Below are 19335 nucleotides of genomic sequence, written 5' to 3'. Positions count from 1 at the left end.
AATGGGAAGAGCACATCGCCCCTTGTCATCAGCCTTCCTCGAGGAAACGGGCAAAGAAGCAGCGGCACAAGCGTAGGAAAGGCTTCATCACAGAGGTGCTCTGGAAACCAGAATGGAGGAGTTCTGCAACTCTACTTTTTGGGTGAGAAATCACGTTTATTCTTTTGTTTTCTCCTTTCCAATTCGGGCAATCATGGCCATCAGTATGAACCAGTAAGTTTAGAAGTGTATTTGGCCTACAGTTTAGTTTGTTGAAGAAAAATAATTCTTAATTTCTCCACCTGATCGCACCATCTAGGAAAGATATTACAGTTCATTCTTAAGCTGTTTATTGTTTGCAGATGATTTTCGTAGACTGAGTAGCTGCAGAAGCACCTTCTATCAGAGAAATGGAGGAAAATGCAGTTTCTTCTGTGCTAGGAATGAAACTGTTAATTACAGTTGTAGGGCAGGAGGAAAAGGAGAAGCATTTTTGAGCCTTTTGGGGATGTTTCGATGTTGAGCTGATAATAGTGTGGTCTAGAGGGTGTGGATTATGAGTTGAGGCCAGAATTATAAATTTGTGCATTATGAGCACTGAAATAACCGTTATTTGCCTTTTTGAGACAAGGTCTCTATAGTACCAGCTGGCCTGGAACGCTCTATGTAGACCAGGTTGGTCTTAAACTCACAGAGATGCACCTGCCTCTGAAGTGCTAGGCTTAAAGGTGTGCTTGTGGTGTGTCAGCATACCTGGGCTGAGAGCATCTCCTAGCTGTTAGAATTGGGTACCACTGTCTTTAGAGAAAGCAGATGCACTGGAGAAATGTTCAGGTGTTTGGGGAGGGGGTTAAACAAGAATAGCTGCACTTGGAGAGTCGTGGAGAGCTGGGATTTTCAAGACAGGCACATTACCAAATGGCTTAGAGGATGGAGAGCGAGACGCGGAGTGTTGCCTGCACACTCTTAACATCACACTCAAATATGCTAGGTGAGTTTTCTGAATTCTAAAGTTTGGTGACCTTCCATTGTGTTTAGAGGAGCAGGAATGACATTACAGACAACCCCTTAATCCGTTAGGAAGAACTCAAGCCGCCAGACTTCCATGGCCAGGACATGAAGTCTATTAGAAGGTAGCAAACCATCTCTTGAGAACCCCCTCTGAGAATTATTCAGCAAATCATCTTGGCAGGCACTTTAACTTCCCCCTTTAAAGCATCAGTATCAACTGATCTGCAAAATCATTTGAAAGAATTGATGGAGAAAAGAAAAATCTACCTTCTCCTGATTCCAATACAGGAGCTGATACCTCCCTACGAACGCATCCCCAAAAACTCTTTATTACATGCAAAGTATCCAAGAGTTCATTGTCATTCCTGTACTGAAATATACTAGGTCCCCTAGGATTTGATATAAGCCTTCTCAGTCATAATATGACTAAATACTCTGTCTGGTACCTGCATGGTACATTACCTACCACCTAGTTACATGTTCTTACCCCTGAGGAACTAGTCTCCCCTTTGGATAGAGGAATAGGCTTCTTCTTCCTATAATTTGATAAATAGTTTAATGAGTTTTACACAGACTAGTCTATGTGGAAAGTCACTTAAAATCGCATGAAGGTAAGTTTTTAGAGGTGGGATTGCCAGGAAAGCCCCAAATATCATTAAATGATAAATTTGTTTGAATGTAATGTACTATATTAATGAAAAACACAATATTACAGGTAAAAGGTAAGGCTTGCTATAGACATGGAGCTGAATTCAGTTGTTTGGAAACCTATGGAGAACACTGGGAGAATGGACATCTTTTAAAAAGTGTGGCTATGCATCCAACAATGTTTTCCCTTTGGTCCCCAGAACGACTCATTACTGAACAGACCAGATGCAGACCTGACACTCTGCTTTGAACAAACTGTTTTCGTGTGGATTCCCTTGGGCTTTCTTTGGCTCTTGGCCCCTTGGCAGCTTTTCAGTGTATGCAGATCCAGGACGAAGAAGTCATCTATAACTAAATTCTACATTGCTAAGCAGGTACAGTAACGCCACTGTTTTCACACTCTAGCTCCTTGGTGCAGAGGTGAGGCACTTTCTCTTTTGGGTCAGGGTCTGTGTCCCAGTCTCTCACCAGTTTGCTGGGTGATACTATTTCAAGCAGAGCCTCGCTGTCATCCTGCCTATGTCTCACGGGCCATATTTCTTAGTAGCTTTGGTTTTTGTATAAGAAGAGTGACTCTGAATTCTTGTGGATATTAGGTTCCCTAAGCACAAATGAGGAGTCAAATTAGCATCACCTTTATGCGTTTCCGACGTGAGCAATGGGTCAGCCATCTTTAAGCTGCTGTGGTAAATCGGGGCTGTAGCTCAGTTGGCACCTACTCCGAAATATGGACGAACTATATTACGTTATCTTTTGCGCCAATCTAACCATCACTTCTTGCCCCAAACTTAGATCTGAAATGGGTTTTTACATTTTTCCAACGTGTTTCCCCAGCCAGGGTGACCAGCGTGGTGGGAAGAGGAGGGGCTAGTGCGCGTGGAGACAAGCCAGAGCAGGGCAGAGATGGGAAGAGCGTGGGCTGTAGCGGAGCTCCCAGAAGGAACCCAGGGAGTGGTTTTGGGATGCGTGACGCTGCCTTATAAAACTGACCGTCTGTTGCTTACACTGCTTTTCATCTCTTTCTTCTTCTGTCCTCATTTCTAAAGAGGATTTTAGAAAGGCAAATTCGATTCCTTTGCTTAGTGAGCTTCTGTACCTGCAGCCTATTGCATCCTGGGACGTAACGGTGAAGAAAGTGGGATTCACGCTCAGTTTAAACACTGTTTAACTCGAAAGCGCAAATCTCTATAGAGAAGAAAAACCAATGTGTTACCCCATACCCGTACTCCTAGTCTGTCCATCTGAATTCAGTCTCTGGAGAACCGTTTAAAATTTATGCTTTAAGTTTTTTGCTCCCTATTCTGAGAGTTGCAGGCATAGATTTAACTTCTTAAAAATTTCAGAATTGGCTCCTCCTTTCAAACAGTAGAAGCATAATTCACTTTTTCTGTGACCATTTCCATTCAGACTTCAGCGTGCTTTTCTTCTCAGTCTCTCTTCTCTCTGCCTTTGGGCTGTTCTTTGACGTTCTGAGCTGATGCCACTCTGGCTGTTCGCCCATTGGGCTGGTGCTATCTCATCTGGACTTAGTGAGTCTGCTTGAGCAACACGTAACCAGCGGACTCCCCGGGGTTGTTTGTTTAAAGATTCATCTTCACTGAAGTACACAGAAAACAGTAGATAACAAATTGATAGCAGCAGCTGTGGAAATGCCAGCGGTATGGCAAAAACAAGTTTAAACCAGTAAGATACCGGGTTTAATTACAGAAGTATAAGATAAAACATTGCCCAACTTGTCCTCAAAAGTTCCAGCAGGCAAGAACTAGATAAGAGAATGGAGTTTATTCCAGGGTGGAGGAGTTTATCTAAGTAAACAGAAAAAAAATCTGGCAAAAATGGCTGTCTCATAATAGAAAAAGGCTTCTAAGGGATATAATGCCTGGAAGTGTTGAAACCTACATTAAGTGTTCTGTCTGTTCATGAAGTGGTAGAAATAGACACCCTCAGTAATGGGTAGATTTAGCTGGAGAGCCTCGCCATTCATAAAGCACTGAGAAAAAAAAAGAGGATCTTGCATTGGGGGAAGTATTAAATATGAATGAATAATATTCTCCTCTTCTTTAATACCAATGAGATACATTGCTTTATAGAAAGTTGCAGTTTACATGCATACAAGTAACATTATATGGACTCAACAAGTTATGGTTAGTAATATGAGTGTATATACAAATACATATATGCATGCAATAACAATTAATGATTAAAAGAGACCTTGGCTTTGAAGGAGAGTGGGGAGGGGCATATGGGAGAGTTTGGAGGGAGGGAAGGGAAGGGAGAAGTGTTGTGTTTAAATTATATTCTCAAAGATAAGCAACAACAAAAAAAAGGAAGTTGAGTTTTAGAAAGTTTTAAAGTCCTTGTCTGAATTCTGATAAATCAGAGATCAGCATCAAAGAATATTAGGTATTTAGTGAATCACTAAACAATTGTGTTTTCCTGTTGCACACAATAATAATTGTATCACTCTGATACAGGCCAGATCCACACTATCATCTATATTCATATACTATCATCTATTTTTTTTTTTGATTTTTCGAGACAGGGTTTCTCCATAGCTTTTGGTTCCTGTCCTGGAACTAGCTCTTGTAGACCAGGCTGGCCTCGAACTCACAGAGATCTGCCTGCCTCTGCCTCCTGAGTGCTGGGATTAAAGGCGTGCGCCACCACCACCCGGCTCATCTATTTTTTTTTTTTAAGAGACAAAGATGAACAAATCAAAAGCAAAAATTTCTTCTTCGTCCTTCTACTTTGAAGTCCTGTTCTGTAGAGGCCCCAGTTAGAATGATTTTGATAGTTATATTGTAGAACCCTCACCCCTTATTCTCAAAGGGGCAAAAAGAAATTTCCTAGCAGAATGTTTTCCCAGGAAAATAGTGGCCTTCCCCTCTCCCAGCCAGGAGATTCCCAGCACAAGGTCACTTAGATCAGCCCAGCCAGTCACTTGGTACAGGTTGATAAAGATGGCCTAACTCAGGAACAGTGGCCTTGCTCTAAGAACAAGGAAAAAGCTGACTTAGCAAAATGGGAGGGAGCAAAAGTCCTTGTACCTGTGCCAAAGCAGCTTCAAAGAGTCTCTTTATAGTTACGCCTTTAAAAGCTTACTCCACAGAGGAGATACAACTCCTCTCTACCTCACTACAACAGGGATGGAGATGTATTATGCTGATTAAACCTTGCTTATTACAGTCTGGGCCTCTCTGGTGGTCTCTCTCTGGGGGTCATAATCTGGGCACAACAGTATCTGTATCTGCCAGGGGTGCACGTACATGGATGTGTATTTCATCTATCAAGTAGTAATTGATGTACTTAGGCCCAGGAAATGGATGTGGTGCTGTGGCAGGGGCTGGGGAGGAAAAAATAACTGGTAGAGCTTCTATCCACCCCCCCCCCCAGGAACACACACACACACACACACACACACACACACACACACACACACGTGCACACAGGCTGAACACTAAGGTTCAGTCAAGCCTTCCAGTTCTGTCCTGTTTCTTCTCACGTTTCCAGTCTTCTTATTTTGGATTTGCCCCCCTCAAACATTTCTTCTACTTGTGACTTTCGTACTTAGGCTTGAACTCTACCTCCTGATGCACTTTTGGGAACCATTAGATGATTAGAGCTGTCAAATTTCTTAGCTCCCTCTACAGGAGAATGCTGTCAAATGAGGCTTTTAGAAAAGCTAACTGTAACGTCTCTAAATCTTTGCGTCTTTAAGGTGCTCATGTGCTTATACAACTCCAGCTCCACGGTTTTTAGCACTGGAGATTTTGCTGTATTTTCCCTGAGAATCTTGTGTTACTAAGAATTCCTATTCCTGGGATCCTCGCTGGCTGCTTTTCATTCTTTACAAATCTCATGAGTCTGACTTCATACGTCTTTACCTGTGCCATCCAACCTAAAGACTCGTAGCTTTCTTATTGCTGAGAAATTTTTATGTTACTCTTAGTTCCTTTCTTCTAACTTGGAAATTCTGTGTCTTCAGATTTCTTTTAGATAGATATTGAAGATCCCTGATGGATTTTTTTCTTCCCAATTTCTCTCTTTCTCTCTGTCACTCTTTCTGTCTCTATCTCTCCTTTTCAAATACTTTTTCTCTTTTCCTCTATTTGCTAGATTTTCCCAGTGATTTCCTCCAGTTGTCTTAGAATCTTTATTTTACTATTCAGCAATTATTAAGATTTTTCTTAATTTCTGAATATGCTTTTTCTTAAAAAGTCACCTGTTTAAAAGATATGATGTCCTCGTGAGGCAGAGGCAGGCAGATTTCTGTGAGTTAGAGACCAGCCTGGTCTACAAGAGCTAGTTTCAGGACAGGCTCCAAAGCTACAGAAAAACTCTGTCTGGAAAACAAAACAAACAAACAAACAAAAAAAACAAAGAAAGAAAAAAGATACGATGTTTTCTCAAATCTGCCTTAGAATATTAATTTTAAAATTCTCTTCACTTACTATTTTCTGTTTGATCTGAGAACCAATTGTTCTATTTAATTATCTTGACCATGTTCTTTGCTTACATTGTTTTTCTCAGTTTCCTAGCAACTCCTAGTTTCATTTGTATTTATTAATAAAAGTCTTAATTAGCATAGATATCTGGGGTAGACCTCTTCTTTTTGTGTGTTATTTCCACAGCTGGCCTCTCCCTGATAAGAAGCTCTAAACCCTTGACAACTGTCTGGGTTCCCTCACCAGCTCCCCCAGGGGGAGAACCAGCCTCGGCTGTACCTTTACCCCACGTATAGGCAATGAAGATTAATTTACTCTGGGTACCAATAGCCCCCGCTATGTTCCAGGCCTTCCCAGGATAGCATTCACATTCTTTAGAGCGCACTTTACTTGCTTTAGTGACGGATGTGGGTAGTGGGCTCTAAGCCATGGAGTGGGAATATGGGAAGAAGGAAGCAGCTGGCATGACTGAGCCAGCTGTGAGCATGGGATGTCAGTTAAGCATTTGACTTACGTGCTGTGGTTTGGATCTTGAGTGTTAAAGGCTTAATCATCAACTTGTGCTGTTCTTGTGAGTTGGCAGAACCATCAGGAGACCTGATCTTTAAAGGCATACCCTTGAAAGAGATACAGGGATGATAGCCCTTCCTCTAGCTTTCCTCTATGCTTCTTAGCTGTCGCGACGTGATAGGACCTCTCCTACCAGGTGTTTCTACTGTATGTTCCCTGCTGCTATGAGCCCAAATGAGCACAAACTCAAACCAGGAGCTAAGATAAACCTTTCATCTTATAAGATGTTCGTCTTAGATATTTTATCATGGTGATGAAAAGCTGACCAACATGCTATCAGAGCTGACTACAAAGAACATATTTACGTCAGTTAGGGCTTTTCAGCACAGCGCTTCTGCTGAATTAGCCAGTAGGCAATTTGTTATCGTATATAACAACGCCAGAAACATCCGCAGATGACGGTTTTGTCAGTTTTCTCGTAATCTCAGGGTATCAAGCCTCTTAAGGCTATCGTATGGTTGTAAGATGGCAGCAATAGCACCATGCATGCCATCAAGTCAGAATCCAGAGGCTGGATATCAGACCCTCTTATGCATCATCTAAAAAACATTACTGAGATTATAGTTCATGTGCTATAAAACTCTCTAATCAAGGTGTGAAATTAGGTGACTTTTTGGAGTATTTCCAAAATTATGTGACCACTGTCAGAGTCTAGTTCCAGGATGATTCGTCGCTCTAAACCCAACCCTGAGCCCAAGCTGTAGCTCTTCATGTCTCCCCCATTCCCATCTCACCCCCAACCTATATTCTGTTTATAGTTCCCTACTCAGGACTTTTGATTCATGAAAAGTTATATATTAGGTAGCCTTTCGTGTCTAATATTTTGCTTAACAAAGTATTTTAGGTTTATCTATGTTGCAGCTTGAGTTAGTATTTCACTTCTTTTTAGAATTATTTTATTATAGTAGATATAAGGTTACTATTAATAATTACTAGCTACTCTAGAACATTTTCAACACCCCCAAATAGAAACTCAAGCAGTTTTTTCTTGCTATCTCCTGTCCTAGCCCCTGACAATAACAAATCTACTTCTTCTTCTTCTTCTTCTTTTTTTTTTTTTTTTTTTTTTTTTTTTGGTTTTTCGAGACAGGGTTTCGCTGTGGCTTTGGAGCCTGTCCTGGAACTAGCTCTGTAGACCAGGCTGGTCTCGAACTCACAGAGATCTGCCTGCCTCTGCCTCCCGAGTGCTGGGATTAAAAGCGTGCGCCACCATTGCCCGGCAACAAATCTACTTCTAATCTCTAAATGTACTTGATTTGTGTATGTCCTATATAAATGTAATTACATATCTATGTGACTTAGAATGTGTACCCTTTTGTGTATGACTTTTTTGATATAGCCTAACAATGGAAAGACTTATCATCCATGTTATAATATACATCAACATTTCACTCTTTTTCTTTTCTTTTTGATTTTTGGTTTTTTTGAAACAGGGTTTCTCTGTAGTTTTGAAGCCTGTCCTGGAACTAGCTCTTGTAGACCAGGCTGGCCTCAAACTCACAGAGATCCACCTGCCTCTGCCACCCAAGAGGCTGGGATTAAAGGCGGGTGCCACCACCGCCTGGCATTTCATTCATTCTTATGCCTGAAAAATATTACATGACTAGACCACATTTTTATTCATTCATCAGTTGATAGACTTTGGGGTTGTTTTTACTTTTGTCTCTATTAAATGATGCTCTCAGGAATATTTATGCATTAGGTTTTTAGTGGACAGAGGTTTCCAGTTTCTTAGGTACACACTTACAAATAGAATTGTTAGGTCATCTTTTGAGGAACTTAAAAATTCTAAGGCATCCATACCCTTTTGTGTTTTATTATCAATGTAGGAAGTTTGTAATTCTAATTTTCACCAGAACTTATCACTATCCATCTTTCTCATTTTAGCTAGATAAAATGGTATCTCATTGCAGTTTTGTTTTCTATTAATTCCGTACGTGGCAGAGAGAAAGTGAGAGTCTGTGGACAGGTGTTTACAAGTCCGGAGGCCAGAGGCGCCAGCTGGGGTCACTGCTCTGGGACTACCTCATTCCCTTGAGACTGGACCTAGACTGGCACTCAGAAGTCCCCACCAATCCTCTTGCCTCTCCCTCCCGTGCCCACCTAGGGATGGGGTTACAGTCCCACATGTCCACCAAGGGGTTTCACAGCTCTAAGCCATGACCACACTGTAGGCCTGAAGAAATGCGGTGTACAGTGGGCCTAGCGGGACAGACAGAGATGCCAGGCACAGCAGCGCTTAGGTCTTGCTCAGACTCAATGCTGCCTTTTAAAGGTGACTTTTAAGCTCATTTGTAGCCAGACTTTCTTGTTGGCTGCCAAACACAAATAATGGACAGAGATTTCTTATTAATTATGAAAACTCGGCCTTAGCTTTAGGCTTGTCCCCCACTAACTCTTATACCTTAAATCAACCTGCTTTTATCGATCTATGTTCTTCTACATTGCTTTTTTTTTTTTTCATTTTAACCTCTCTTCCATTCTGTATGTCCAACTTGGTCTGCATCTTACTGGCATCTTGGCACACCTAAATTCATCCCTTGGGTTCCTCTCTTTCCCTGGAATTCCCACCTATTTTCTTCTGCCTAGCCATTGGCCATTGAGTTCTTTATTAAACCAATCAGAAGGTGCCCAGGCAGAGACACATCTCTACAGTGTACATGACTATGCCACAACAGCTATTGTGTCTGTTACTATTAGTAGTTTGTTTTCATCTTCTAAAGCATACCTGCCCTGCTGCTGCCTTCCTTACTTTTACTATATTGCTGCCACAAAATAGCCTGAAAAAGCAACTTAAGGAAGGAAGAGAATTTTGTATTTAAGGGTCAAGTTGACCATGGCCGGGAACTCCTGGTCTCAGGAGCTTCAGACAGCTGGTTACAATGAGTCTACAGCCCCAAAGCAGAGAGTGATGGGTGCATTTGTGTTCACATTTGTATAAATACACATTGTTTACACAAGCGGTTTCCTGTTAGAAACAAGGCCAGGATGAACTGTTTACTATGTAAGTGGGAGGTAGGAGCTAAAGGGATGATGGGAGAACAGATGACAGCAGAGGAGGTCCTCATCTCGGGGGTGGGGGAGGAGATACTGATACCACTTTCTCAGAACAAGCAGCAATCCACCCCAGTTGGTGCCAGGTGGGTCTTTAGTAGCTGTGAATAATGTTTTATGAGCTCATGGGACGGGAAGGCACCTGTGGTGAAATAATTGCAGTTGTTTGCAATATTAACTTCAAAGCTTTTGTGTGGTCAAGGTTGGGGCCCATAACCAACGGGAAGAGTATCAGAAAGGCTGAAATGTTGAAATGGATTTTTTTTCAAGTTGGAATCTGATCCTCTGTAGCCCAGGCTGTTTGAAACTCCTCGGTTTCTGAGTGCTGAGATTACAGGCTCCTTCTAGGGTTGAATTCTCCTTTTAAACTTAATACAAAATTTTCTGTTTCTGTACAACAAATTGCTTCCCAGATTAACAGTTTAAAGAATAGGTTGTGTGTGTGTGCGCACGCGCATGTGCGGAGCAAGCGCATGTGCATGCAATTGTGTATGCATGTTCATCTTTGTATGGGTACACATCAGCATGCATGAGTGTTCATGTGGAGGCAGGAGGTCAACCTTTAGTGTCCTTCCTTGAGCCATCCACATTGTTTCTTTCAGAAAGAGTTTCTCACTGGGACGTCGGGCTTGCCAATTGGGCTAAATTGACTGTCTGATAAGCCCCAGGGATCTTCTTGTTTTTACTTTCCCAGTGCTGGGATTACAAGCATGTACTATGAAGCCTATGTGGGTTTTGTTTTGTTGGTTTGTTTTTTTGAGACAGGGTTTCCCTATGAATCCCTGGCTGTTCTGGAACTCACAATGTAGACCATAGACCAGGCTGGCTTCAAACTCACAGAGACCTTCCGTGGTGCTGGGATTAAAAGTGTGCACCACCGTGACTGTCTGTGCCTATGTTTTTTACATGAGTACTGAGTATCAAACTCAAGTTCTCAGGAATGGGTAGCAAGCACTTTGCTGACTAAGCTATCTCCCAGCTCCCTCAACATTTTTCTTTAGTACGGATATTTTTCTTCTACTTTTTTTTTAAAGATTTATTTATTTATTATGTATACAACACTCTGCCTCCATGCCAGAAGAGGGCGCCAGATCTCATTACAGATGTTGTGAGCTACCATGTGGTTGCTGGGAATTGAACTCACGACCTCTGGAAGAGCAGTCAGTGCTCTTAACCACCGAGCCATTTCTTCAGCCCCTCTTCTACTTTTTTAAATTAAAAAAAAATATTGTATATTGAACAGATTCCTCCCAAGAATAAACAATTTTACCTTATATTTTCCATGGATCAGTAATTATGAGTTACTTGCTTAACTCTCATGAGGTTCTTGGTTAGAAGAGCTTGGTTAGAGTAAGCTGTTCATCCACTTGAGTGGTAGCAGAAGTCCTCAGTCTCTCATTGGCTATTGCACACACACCAGTCTCCTTCCTAATCAAGTGGTCCTTTCCCTGGAGTGCTTTGAGCATCTCCAGGACAGGGCTAGTGAGCTTCTGGGGAATGATTGCTGTGAGAGGGGAACCAAGATGGAGCAGCTCTGTGGATTTCTAGGACTTTGCCATGGACGCCACACACTATTACTTTTAAAGTTTTCTTTCTTCTTAAGATTTCTTTAGGGCTGGGCGGTGGTGGTGCACGCCTTTAATCCCAGCACTCGGGAGGCAGAGGCAGGCGGATCTCTGTGAGTTCGAGACCAGCCTGGTCTACAAGAGCTAGTTCCAGGACAGGCTCCAAAACCACAGAGAAACCCTGTCTCGAAAAAACAAAAAAAAAAAAAAGATTTCTTTAAATGTGTCTAAGTGTCTCTGTATGTGTGCCACATGCTGCAGGTATCTTAGGAGGCCAGCAGAGGGCATCAAAACCATCACATCAAAAATGCTTATCATGGCTTACGTATCCTGTTTTAAAACATGTTCTCACTGTATCCCAGTCTGGTTTCGAACTCATGATCTTTCTCCCCCAGCTTCCCATGTGCTGGGAGTATAGTTATTGTGTCAAACTTTGAACTTTATTTTTATTTATTTATTTATTTATTTATTTATTTATTAAGTGTGTTATCTGACTTGCTGTGCACCGTTGCTGCAAACCACTCCGAGGTCCTGAAAGCCTTCTCAGCAGTGGCATGTCCTGTCTCTTTTCAGGTGTTCGTTGTGTTTCTTCTCATTTTAGCAGCCATAGACTTGGGCCTGGCACTAACAGAAGATACTGGACAAGCCGCAATTCCTCCTGTCAGATATACTAATCCAATCCTCTACATATGCACATGGGTAAGGACCAGTACCACTCCCACCGTGCTATCTTCTCGTAACCCGTAAAGAGCTGAGATGTATTCTTGGGGTATTGAAGTAGCCCCAGTTTCACCTGTCTTGGGGTGTTGAAGTAGCCCCAGTTCCACCTGCTCGCTTCTCAAAAAGTGAAACACATTTCTTCTGGTTTTACACTCGAATCTACAGAGCCTTCTCTACTCTTACTTCCTAATGTCTTGCCATCTAAGGACCACAGATGAGATCTAGCTTTCATAATGCAAAATAACTTTTAAATGCTGTAAGCGTTATTTTTAACTGGCTGATGGCTAATCAGATCGCTGAGTCTAAAGCTATATGTAAGTTCGATACCAGAAACTGCTAAGCCAGATGACACACACCTGCAGTCCCAGAGGGTATGAGTTCTACTCCAGCCCCTCTCAAAACAGAGAAGGGAAAGAAGGAACTACTATCTTTCCTGCAGGTGTGTTTTATTTAGGGAGAGGCACATACAGTATTTTTTTAATGATTAAATAGTTGCTATCATATTAAAGGAGGAAATTGATGCAAAATTATTTGGATTTACAAACTTTCTCAAAAAATGAGAAGCTTTGATTTTCCTGTGTTCACTATAACCTTGGAGCCCCTTGCTTCATTCAGTACCGTGATCCAACAGTTCTCCCCAGGAATCTTTCTTTGTGACCACTGCTCAGACAGTGGTGTCCTGGATCTGGCTAACAGAACTGACTGGGTTGATTTTTCTCCCAACTCTTCATTCAGTGACATTGCTTTGGAAATTGAGTTTACGACAGCAGCACTGTTTACACCAGGACAATGGACAATCGCTACCCATCATGGCTTTTCTTCCTTCAGAACAGTGGTTTGCTAGCATAACCCTGGGTATAGGAGCCAGCATGGTTCAGTGAGATGATACAAGTCAAAGCTTGGGTTTTTTTTTTTTTTTTAAAGAAAAACGAGTTTCTTAGACCAATATTATAGGATCAAGATACAGTCAACTGTATATTCATCAGAATCTGCCTTCTCGACCTAACCACTGCCTGCTATGGATTTCCTTGTGTTCTGAAAAGGTTTCCATAATTCTTAAAGTAACTCTACTAAGATTCAATTGGAACACTCTACTTTCTTACTAACTTCGCACCGAAGTGTAGAGATGAAGCTAGAAAGAGGGTTCAATAGCATCAAGGAGGAAATGTAAGCCTGACATTCATGTATTCTCTGCCTGGCCAGATTAGTTTTAAGCCCCCTCTCTTCCACGTTCCCCGCCACCCTTCCTCCTCCATCCTTGGTGGTGACATTGTGCTTCAACGTTTCCTGTGCATTTTCCTCTAGATCCTGGTTTTAGTGATCCAACACAGCAGGCAAGGATGCATACAGAAGAACTCTTGGTTCCTGTCCATGTTCTGGATTCTCTCCATCGTCTGCAGCACGTTCCAATTTCAGACTCTGATACGAGCGCTCCAGGAGGTAAGAAGGAAAGTGGGTGTCGATAAGACGTGCTGAGCAGCTTCAGATACACCCCCCAAAAATGGCCTCGAGTAATCCGAGCTCCAGGATAGAATCCTACCAAAGGGTTTAGTAACAGTCTTTAATCATGAGCATTGGATTGACTAGACTGTGATTATAGAAAACAACTCATTTGTTTTGCCTCCCATCCACAGGACAGCAACTCTAACACGCCCTATTCCTACCTGTTCTTCGTCTCCTACGGGTTCCAGATTATCATCCTTATTCTGTCAGCCTTTTCAGACTCAAGCGACACCTCATGTGTGAGACTCTAATTACGTTCATTTCATACAGTATTTAGCTGGCGGGTGCCCGAGCCTATGTAGTTTGGAGATATCTGGGTTTTATGAGGTCTCATGAGCCCATAATAAGGGACAGACTGAATATCACTGGTCCAAAACTCCCCAAATTTGAAACTTTCAAAAAAGTTTGTACAATATTGCGAACTGGAAGAAGTTCAAAGCCTGAAGTGCGATTGGTCCTGGAATTTAGAGAAGGGTTGCTCAGCTTGCACTATAGAATGTTCTAGAGAGAAGAGACTGCTAAGTCTGTGGAAATAGCAACTTCCATGTTCACCTGTAAATGTTCCACACAGGCGGCTACCTCATATATCTATGCCAGAAAACCTGGCTGTTGGAGCCTCTGAGTGCACGCTGACAGCCAACATCAGCGTAACAGCTAGCTAGTCTCTAAAGCCAGGTCTAGAAAATCAGTTTCTGATTTTAGAGTCCCATAGAGTTCCTATTTCCAATTGATTCACTTTTCAATGTTTTCTGTTTTTCAGAATCCTTCATCCACGGCTTCATTTCTGAGCAGCATTACGTTTAGTTGGTATGACAGGTAGGAAGTGCCTGGAGTATGGGTTACTTGTATCCTTACACACTTCTCTGACAGTGAAGACAAGCTCAATTTTTTTAAAGGACCTCCTGTGGCCTCCATTTCTCTTCTCCTTAGAGAGTTTAGGTCAGTTTAATTCAGCCCCTTTGTTGGACGAGGAGGAGAAACTGGGAGGTAATCATTTTTGGTAGTCTCAGAGTTCCACGGGGGAAACAGGAGAATGTGGAGGCAGGTGATGTGTATGGGCTTGGAGGGAAAGGAAAACACTCCAGCCTGAGCTACAAGAGGGTCTAGAACAGGTGTCCTTGGTCTTTGTAGTCCGTGAACCCTCTGACAGGTGAGGTCCATAAGTGTTTTATGTACACTGGATACAGACTATAAAGATAGTTAGAATGTCTAAAAGGCAAGTTTGCGGGGCTGGAAAGACGGCTCAGCAGCTAAGATTCTTGCTGTTCTTTCAGAGGACTCGAATTCAGTTCCCAGCACTCATGTTAAGAGACTCACTCGCTGTTTGTAACTCCGGCTCCAACAGATCTCACGCCTCCAGCGTATACAGGCACCTGCATACATGTGCACATACTCATAATTAAAAGCAAATAAAAAAGCAAACTTGTGATATAGTAATGAATGTACTCTAAAATCAATTCATTAAATTTAAATATCTAATGATATATCTCAAAAAGATCCTAATTTGAAAGTAACACTGTTCCTATTAGGAGAAAAAGCTAGATTTGAGTTATGAGTTGTTACAAAGAAAGACGTCATTGGTCTTCCATTCACCTTCTCAAGCCCTGAGTTGGAGAGGCCCAGTCCACAGATGTAGTACGAAGGCAGCTGTGAGATCTGCTGCATTTGCTAAGGGCATCGTGGAGGTCCCTCAAGGGGATGCCAGAGTGTAGAGAGGCAGTTGTCACTTAAAGGAGAAGGAATGAGAGCAGAAGGTGAGGCCTTTGACTTTTGACCCAGTAGAGCATCTCCCCTTCTCTCTTCCATATGGTCTTCTAGCACGTTCTGTTGTCCCTGTGTTCTCCCCACTCTTCTGTTAGATTAAAGGCCAGGAGATGGAGATAGTGGAACAGTAGAGAAGCCCCAAACGTCATCCCTCTAGCTCAGATCGAGGATAGGCTCGGTAGAGGCCGACCGACACAGCACTTAGGGTCTCAGCCTGTGGGTCATTCTTGTTCCAGCACTGTTCTGAAAGGCTACAAACATCCATTGACACTAGAAGATGTCTTGGATGTTGACGAAGAGTTTAAAACAAAGACAATGGTAAGCAAGTTTGAAGTGTTCATGACAAAGGATCTGCAGAAAGCCAAGCAGGCTCTTCAGAGGCGGCAGCAGAAGAAGTCCCGGAAGAACCCCGAGGCCACACTGCACGGTTTGAACAAGAACCAGAGTCAAAGCCAAGATGTTCTTGTCCTGGTAACTTGAACACAATGTCTGTGTGAATGTGCTGTATGTCTCAGGCAGGAGGTGTTGTCACTTCTGATTTTTCATGTTTTCATACCACCCTACACTTCTCACTGCACGTTCTGTTAGTGACGTACACAGGTCTAGCAACGCCTGAGTGGTGGGTGCATGGGTATGTAATTCCTTTTGTGTAACAATGATAATACTAGTAATTACTATTAATAATGAAAACATCACTAGGACTAGGGAGACGGATGGCTTAGGGGGTAAAGGCACTTTCCACATGAGCCTGGTGACCTGAATTTGAATACCTAGGACCTACATGAAAGCTAGCCACAGCAGACCATGCATCTGTAATTCTAGGTACCTACAGGAAATGGGGACAGGAAAATATGCAGATTCTCTGAGGCCAGCCAGCTAGGTGTAGGAGGCATGGAAGGGATCATATCTCAAACAAGATAAGAAGGCCAAGACCAACACATGAAGGTAGTCCTGACACCCAGGTGCATACTTTAGCACACCTGTGACCGGCACACAAACATTCTGTCTCTCCACACATGGGTTCACACACACACACACACACACACACACACACACACACACACACAATCTTTACTAGAAACTGCACTGTATTGGAAGTGCTCATTAGCTAACATATTGACTCATTTATTCAAACTTTTCCTGAGCACAGCTGTGTGTCTATTTGGGGTGATGGGTACAGCAAACAAGTCTGAGAGGAAGCTCATCTTCAGAGAACCAGGGAAAAAGCAGTAAGCCAGTGCATATGCTGAGAGTAAGAAGCGCTCTTAACAAAACAAACACAAGCGTGGCACAGTGATTGCTCAGGAAGCTCAGGCAGGAGGATCATACGTTTGAGAGCACTTGGGCAGCATAGTGAGAAGAGAAGGAAGTGGGAGGGGAGGGCAGAGGAGAAGGGAGGATGATAGAGTGGCTGCTGATTCCCAGGACCACAAACACACAGAGAAAGAGGAGGATAGTGTCGGAGCAGGGAGAGGAAAGGGGAAATGCATCATCCCAAATACTGGAAGCTAGAAGTCTGAATTCAGGTCACCAACAGGGTCATTTTCTCCCTGAAACATGGAAGAGAGAACGGTTTTTGCCTTTTCTGCTTCTGTTTGAGGCTAGAAATCCTGGCATTCCTTGGCTAGTGGGTACACCATCCCTCTCATTTTCTCAATTGTCACACAGCCATCTTAGCCCTGTCTCTTTTCCTTTTATAAGGGTATCAGTCATGCTGAGTTACAGTCTACCTTAAAGAGCAGTTTGCTTACACTCACACAGATCCTAGTTCCAAAAAAGGGCACATTCTAAGATACTGAGATAGGGATTTTGTATTACTTGGGGTTCTCTAGAGTATGAATATCTATCTATCTATCCATCTATCATCTATCTATCTATCTATCTATCTATCTATCTATCTATCTATCTATCTATCTATCGTGATCCCAATGTAGCCATGAGCCTTTCTCAGCATGAGATTTTAAGCACAAAAACCATGTTCTGGATTGACACACTTCAGTTAACAAGAAAATTTAGGCCGGGCGGTGGTGGCGCACGCCTTTAATCCCAGCACTCGGGAGGCAGAGGCAGGCGGATCTCTGTGAGTTCGAGGCCAGCCTGGTCTACAAGAGCTAGTTCCAGGACAGGCTCCAAAACCACAGAGAAACCCTGTCTCGAAAAACCAAAAAATAAAAAAAGAAAAAAAGAAAAAAAAAAGAAAATTTAGCCCAAAGTGGAGCTACAGATGCTAAAATGTATGGTTAGGACATTTAGAGACTTTCCCAGAACTATGGGCTTTGATGAATTGGGTCTTTGTTTTTGTTTTGGTGGATGGTACTGCCTACATGCTGAGTTTTAGGGATTGAATCAGTTGTGCTAAGGTCTGGGGCCCTTTTACATACTGAGCTACAACTTCAGACCTTGAGTTTTTGAAACAGTCTTTTTTATGTAGTTAGGACTGGCCTTCAACTCACTGTGTAGCTCAGGCTGGCCTCAAATTAATAATCCTTCTGTCCTAGCCTCCTGAGTATGGGAATTCCCAATGTCTGTCAATGCTTATCTTTATAATGTATTCTTTCTTGTTTGGTTGTCTGCTTTTTCAATCCTAAAGATATGAGTTGGGTGGGGAAGAGAAAAGTCAGAAGGTGGGCAGCAATAAGGAGGTTACAACTGTACAGGGTAGTGGGCTCATAGGCCCTGCAGGAGCCTGAAGCCATTCAGAGCACAGTCTAGAAGGCTTTCACTGCATAATTCTATGGACATAGTTGTTTTTGGTTTTATACATAGGAAGAAGCTAAAAAGAAGAAAAAGAAGTCTGAGACCACAAAAGACTTCCCCAAGTCCTGGCTGGTGAAGTCCCTCTTCAAAACCTTCTATGTGGTGACCCTGAAATCATTTATATTGAAATTTATACACGATATTCTGATGTTTCTGAATCCTCAACTACTGAAGTGAGTGCCCAGGACTTGCTGTCCTTTCTAGACCTTGGCTGCTACCTTCCCCTGCCCTTTGTGTAATGAGCAAGAGTGTTCACTGGGCTCCTGTTTTGGAAAACACTCCACTTTTCTCCCCTTTCCTGTTGCAGTGAGGCTGCTTGTTTGCTTCCCAGCCACCCGGCAGTTCAGACCCAAAATAATCACACAGAAACTATATTATTTAAAACACTGCTTGGCCCATTAGCTCTAGCTTCTTAATGGCTAACATTTATATATTAACTTAACCCATTTCTAGTAATCTGTGTATCGCCATGTGGCAGGGGCTTACCTGGTAAAGTTCCAACATCTGTCTCCAGCGGGGCTACATGGTTTCTCTCTAATTCCTCCTTCTTTCTCCCAGCATTCCATTTAGTTTTCCCCTCCTACCTCTGTTCCCTGCGCAGGCCCCAAGACAGTTTCTTTATTAACCAATGGTATTCCCAGCATACAGAGGGGAATCCTACATCACTTTCCGGCTTTGTGTGCATGAGAAGCACAAGGCTGCTTTCGAGCTCTCAGATGACACTTTAGTCTTTCTCTTTTCTGTGTCCCTCTCCTAAGAGGAGGCCACATACTCGTTAGACTTCTTTGTTGTTAAGCCGAACAAGTACGAACTGAGCCACATCTAAGAGGTGGGCAGCGTGCTTCAGAAGAGTAGAAGAGTGACTAACTTCATTTCTTCATAGCCAGCCCCTTTCTTAGAGGTTCAGGGTGCTCATGATGGGGCTTTGCAATCTGCCACTGTACAGAGTGAATGACCAACCAGAGAGCCCTTTACCTCATCCGGGTATGAGCTTGCATTGTCTAAAAATGAGTGGATTAATGTCACTCCCTATGACAGGGCTGAAACATTACAGTGACGTGTGTGTGTGTGTGTGTGTGTGTGTGTGTGTGTGTGTGTGTGAGAGAGAGAGAGAGAGAGAGATTTCTCTAAAAATCTTTTCCCCCGCCTTTTTGGAGTCTCTCTATGTAGCCTAGGCTGGCTGACATTAAATTCTTAGTTCTCTTACCTTAGCCCCCGAGTACTGGGAATGAATGTTTTAGGGTTACTATTATTTTGATGAAACATCATGACCAAACAAGTTGTGGAGAAAAGGGTTTATTTGACTACACTTCCACACC

General features: G+C 42.7%; 1 protein-coding gene across 1 annotated transcript in view; it reads left to right on the top strand.

Moving 5' to 3' along the window:
• Abcc2 (ATP binding cassette subfamily C member 2) overlaps window positions 1-19335 on the top strand; it is a 60638-nt gene continuing 41303 nt past the window's right edge. Inside the window, exons 1-8 of the mRNA XM_041661918.1 lie at window positions 1-142; window positions 1839-2012; window positions 11846-11971; window positions 13298-13432; window positions 13627-13734; window positions 14256-14311; window positions 15496-15730; window positions 18026-18189. Coding sequence (XP_041517852.1) covers window positions 113-142; window positions 1839-2012; window positions 11846-11971; window positions 13298-13432; window positions 13627-13734; window positions 14256-14311; window positions 15496-15730; window positions 18026-18189 — 1028 coding nt within the window. The 5' untranslated portion in view covers window positions 1-112. The remainder of the gene's footprint in view (window positions 143-1838; window positions 2013-11845; window positions 11972-13297; window positions 13433-13626; window positions 13735-14255; window positions 14312-15495; window positions 15731-18025; window positions 18190-19335) is intronic.

The sequence above is a fragment of the Microtus oregoni genome, unplaced genomic scaffold, assembly GCF_018167655.1.
Source record: "Microtus oregoni isolate MIOR12 unplaced genomic scaffold, Mior012 000012F_ref0000307, whole genome shotgun sequence".
Lineage (NCBI taxonomy): Eukaryota > Metazoa > Chordata > Mammalia > Rodentia > Cricetidae > Microtus > Microtus oregoni.
Note: the sequence above shows the minus strand (reverse complement) of the source record. Positions and strands in the feature narration are given on the sequence as shown.